Below are 4,875 nucleotides of genomic sequence, written 5' to 3' on the forward strand. Positions count from 1 at the left end.
TCAATCAGATACAACTATTGGAGCCAGTTGTTTTTTCTTTCTGCCACTTTTGTTATTGGATTTGATGAATTGCTCATTGAGTTCAATCAATGGACCCCATGTGTCAAGCCAATGAGTCGCGTCCTCGTTGCAATATCGGCGCCACGTTTTACAAACTCGTGGAACTGGGAGGCCCTCCAAGGTCAGATCAAGCTTGAGGGTGCAAAAGTGGAGTGATGCGACGGTTAGGACGATTGGTGGATGCTGATTAGGTCCTGTGAGGTAAGGAAATATAGTCTGGCTATATGCACCAGGGTCGTAGTATATCACTGGACGCTCAAATGTTGTAGCTATAACTCCACCCCAACCTGGCATGGTGAGCCAGTGCTCTTGCTGGGACACTACATTTCGTTTGCGTGTCCGAAGGCGGTTTAACCCTTTGGCACGCGGCTGAGGTAGCGTGTCGTCAGAGAACAGTTGAGGATAGCTCTCTACAGTGTTGACCATGCTCTGGCGTATATCGAGCCACTCGTCTTGAGAACGGCCAAGGGCTACCGCGATGGCGCGAAAGCCGCAGTGTCCATCCGCCTCTACTTCGCATACATCGAGGATAAATGGTTGCAGCCGGTCCCGTATGCGATATTTCTTCATGAGAGGTGGAAGTTCGCGAGCTCGCTTCCTGGTGATCCTCGTTACTGGTGCAGGCAGCGTGAGGTTTGATGTCGTAGGTGTTGGACTAAGCGAGGTGGAAGCTGTGGGAAGGGGTTTGTTGGGTTCTTGTACTTTGGCCTTAGGGTCAGAACTGAGGTCTTCCATATTGAAAGTGGAGGTCGTGTCTTCAGTGGGTCCGTAGAAGTCATCAACTAGGCTATCGATCTTGAAGCGGTTGAATATTAGTAGGTTGAAGGTTAGTACATGTTAATTTGGTCCTGATGGAGGAACCTGAACCTCGACGTACATATTCGTTCGTAGGGTAGGGAGATGTGGCAGGATTTGTTTTCTCAAATGAAAACATGCTTTCACCTATGCAAGATCGGATCTGGATGATGTACAGATAATATAACAAATGAATTGAGGGAGTAAAATGCTGGTCAGTTAGCATACGTATCGACTGCACCTGCATGACTCACGGGTTCATCAAAAGTGTCGTGATGTGTAGCGTTTTCAATTTTGTAGTTGTTTGGGGAGGCTGGGCTGTTGGGGAACAGCTTTTGCATATCGGACTGCTGTCAAAGATGTAAGACGGTTGTGATCAGCCTGTCTGGATTGGTTTTAGACGGTGGAGCTAGCTTACCACTGGCATGTTGAGTGTGGTGGTGCCTGGGGAATCGCTTTGGATGATAGGCATATCAACGTCGATATTGCTTGACCAATTCTGCGATGGGTCAGGGCGAACTGCTGCCAGGGGTCCCTGGATTGGGTCATTGAGAATCGAATCGATTTTGATGATAGCGATTTGTCGACGGTGAGGAGTCAGAGCGTGTAAACGTGCGGAAAGAGATGAGATGGTGGATTCAAGTGAGGCGTCAAAAGGTCTATGTTGTTCTATTGAGGGTTCCACGAGAGCAGGTACCAGGGGTTTGTTTTTCTTGCTGGGTCGTTTGCGAGGCTTGACATTGGGGTCAGGGGGATGATTATGGCCAAGGTGGGTATGGATAAGGAGCCAATTGCCTGTGTCGGGGAAAAATCGACCGTTGAGCCTGAATGGGCAGTCGATCCTGACAGACTTAGTGGTTCCGGATGAGAGGGAGCCGCCAGTTGGGTAACCAGCTCGGTAGCATTCGTAATGAATCAAGTTACTCCGGCTGTGCGAGTTACCGATCCTCATTCAATAGCCGTGCTGAATAGCGTCGAAGTTTAGAACGTAATCGTCCATCTTACTACGATCGGGGTGGTTGATCTCAATCACATCGGGGAGAGGTAAGATATGTTGAATAGACGTTTGAGAAATCGTGTCCATCTGATCGAAAGTGGGTGTACAAATGTGTAGTAAGTGGTTTATGGGTTGCTAAATTGAGGGAGGAGTGTTGAGGTAGTGCGAGGTTGATCTTGAAGTCGTAAGTTGTAAGTATGGATCAATGGAGTGTGCGATGTATGTATTTTGGCTTGAATGCTCAGATCGTAAGTCACCGGTTTCGTAAGTTGAGGTGTATGATAGTGATATGAGGTTGTGTGGTGTCGTGATATCACTTATGAGGTAGTGAGATGAGGAGATGCATTTGTGATACTGAATGTCATTCGTGAGTTGGGTTGTATGCTAGTGAGTTGAGATGGTGTGCTCGTGAATTTGTTTATTAGGTAGTGAAATGGGAAGGTGTAGGCGTGAGATGATCTATTAGGTAGTAAGATGAAATATCACGCTTGTTACTCCTGATGTTGAGTCGTGAGATTAAGCTTCGTACTCGTGATTTTGCTATGTAGTAGTGAGTTTTGATGGTGTAGTCGTGATGATTTTTGTACAGTAGTGAGATATTGTGATACACTCGTGATCATTTTGTTGGGTGCTCGACGGGTACAAGCCCCCCCCCTTGGGGAATGGGGACTTGTAATTATTTTGAGGTTACCCAAGAAGCAACTATGTATCTAGGAAAATCTACATGCTTATAAGCGGACTACATTGGATGATACACTTATGTGTATCATCCAATACACTTGGTAGGTTTAAGTACACACAGGTGGACTGATGTTTGATCAAAAAGAAACCACAATCTGAGGAAAGCGAAAGATTGTAGGAAACTTGATAATGAGTTCGATGAGAAAAAGAACAAACAGAGTGGAAACATGATTGGTCTTTTTATAACTGAATAACTCGAACTCATTACATCGCGTCATGATGTTAGCAAGAACCCTTATTGATAATGCACATTTATCTATACACGTCCTGCTCAAGAGAAGTCCTTGCATGACTCTCAATTCAAACAACAAGAACAGAAGAAACCGGATTAGACATTACAGATTAAAATAGATTAAGATTAGAATTCATCAGATACAAGCCAAACCTCCAAGAAGAACAGACTCAGATCTCAGATTAACAGACTCAAACTAAGATTACCCAGATCCAATTACTCAACTACAAGATTGAACCTTCCCCACATCAAACCTTCTCATTACCGTCACAACAACTCCCACATACCAAACTCCTTCACTAAACAACGAAGATTTAGACCTTGACGCACTGTCACAGTTTGTCGACGCCACTCTCATCTACAGAAATGGAAGACATACAACACAAAATCAACAAGTTGACTGTGTCCCTCAACCAAGAACGAGCACTCAGGGCGCAGGCCAAAAATCGGGCTCGAGAGTCAGAAGCTAGACTGGCTGCAATGGAAGCTCATCATACAGCTCCAGCACACAACCCTGGAAGCCAACCTACAGCCCAGCACCTGCCGTCACACCCACGCCCAAAGGGCCTAAAGTGGCGGCTCCCAACAAGTTTAGCGGGACACGTGGTGCCCCAGCTGAGATTTTTGCTAGTCAGGTACAATTATAAATGCTAGCCCACCCATACCTATTCGAAAACGATAAACAAAAGGTTGTGTTTGCTATGGCCTATCTCACGGGACCGCTAGCAGCTGGGCTCAGCCCCTGATGCACGAGTTGTTAGATGAATCTAAGTCTCACCTCGTCACTTTTGAGCAATTCGTTACTAATTTTAAAGCCATGTACTTCTACACGGAGAAGAAGGCTAAGGCGGAGCAATTGTTACATAACCTGCCACAAAAGACTACGGTAGCTGCTTATACGCACGAGCTTAATTGAAGTGTGGTGACGCCGGTACCAGGAATCACACCTGTCCATGTCTCGCCACGGAAAGCTCGCCGAAGAACAGGACATCCCGTCAGCGTGTGAAACACGGATCCGGACTTGAACAAATAGCCAACCCTCTGGATTGGTCAGCCTGGCCCTGGAAAGGCCTCAGACAAGGCACAAGGTAGAGAGACATTTCCCTCTCAAAGTTCCCCAGGAACACTTCTCTCTCCTTTGTCCTTCTTGCCAAGTCCATTCTCACAACTCGTCCCGCCTCTTCCGAGCTTTTTTGGCGCGCGGGTATCAGCCCCCTGATTTTCAAACCCTCAAGCAACCCTTTGCTCTCCCTCCCACCCGTGGTTTGAAGGGGCTCTTCCCCGCTCTCATGCAAGTTGCCCAGCCTTGGACAGTCTAAGAGGAAGAACAGAGTTCTTTCCGCTTCTCCAAGGCTGGCGCTAGGTTCCACCCAAAGCACGCGGTCCTCACCCTCTAGAGACATACTCTCAGGAGGGCAAGTACCGCTAACGCACTCCTGCCTAGCTTGCATGAGCTGAAGTGTTCTCAGTACACTTCCCTCACCTCTCTCCTCGCAGATGCTTGGACAGAGAAGACATGGACTGGGTGGGAAACCCCTACTTTAATAAGTCAGTACAAACAAGGCCTTAAAAATAAAATTTGTATTGCAATGGTCATGCATCAAGAAGAGTTTAAGAGCATAGAGGAAATTGCAAACCTGGCTATCAAAATCAATACTAAATTACACGGAGCCAACGACACCACCGCTTTTCATGTACCTACCAACGACCCCAACGCGATGGATATCTCTTCAGGTTTCATTAGACTTTCAGACGATGAAAAAGCACAACAAATGAGATCAGGACTGTCTTTTTGGTGTAATGAGCAAGGTCATTGAGCAAATGAATGTCCTAAGAGAAGAACTGATAAAGGGAAGGGGAGAGAGAGTTGAGGAGGTTTTAGGACTAGAGTTTCAGAATTGGAAGTGGAGTTGGCGGCTATGAGAACAAAGGATGATGGTGTTAGTAGAGCGGAATCATCAAAAAATGGCGGTGCTCAGGCTTGATTTATGTGCCTATCCTGAGCCACAAAGGGGTTCTGAATGATATTCAACTGGGTGCTAGTAAATTG

General features: G+C 46.5%; 1 protein-coding gene across 1 annotated transcript; it reads right to left on the minus strand.

The window, feature by feature from the left end:
- Positions 1-1,807, minus strand: MELLADRAFT_92816 (uncharacterized protein; the record flags this gene model as incomplete). Its single annotated transcript, XM_007415602.1, has 4 exons — positions 1-855; positions 938-1,066; positions 1,110-1,187; positions 1,274-1,807. The coding sequence occupies 4 exons, from the start codon at positions 1,805-1,807 to the stop codon at positions 1-3; spliced, it is 1,596 nt and encodes a 531-aa protein (XP_007415664.1).
- Between the last annotated feature and the right edge of the window lie 3,068 nt (positions 1,808-4,875).

The sequence above is a fragment of the Melampsora larici-populina genome (assembly GCF_000204055.1).
Source record: "Melampsora larici-populina 98AG31 unplaced genomic scaffold MELLAscaffold_52, whole genome shotgun sequence".
In the NCBI taxonomy this organism is placed as follows: Eukaryota; Fungi; Basidiomycota; class Pucciniomycetes; order Pucciniales; family Melampsoraceae; genus Melampsora; species Melampsora laricis-populina.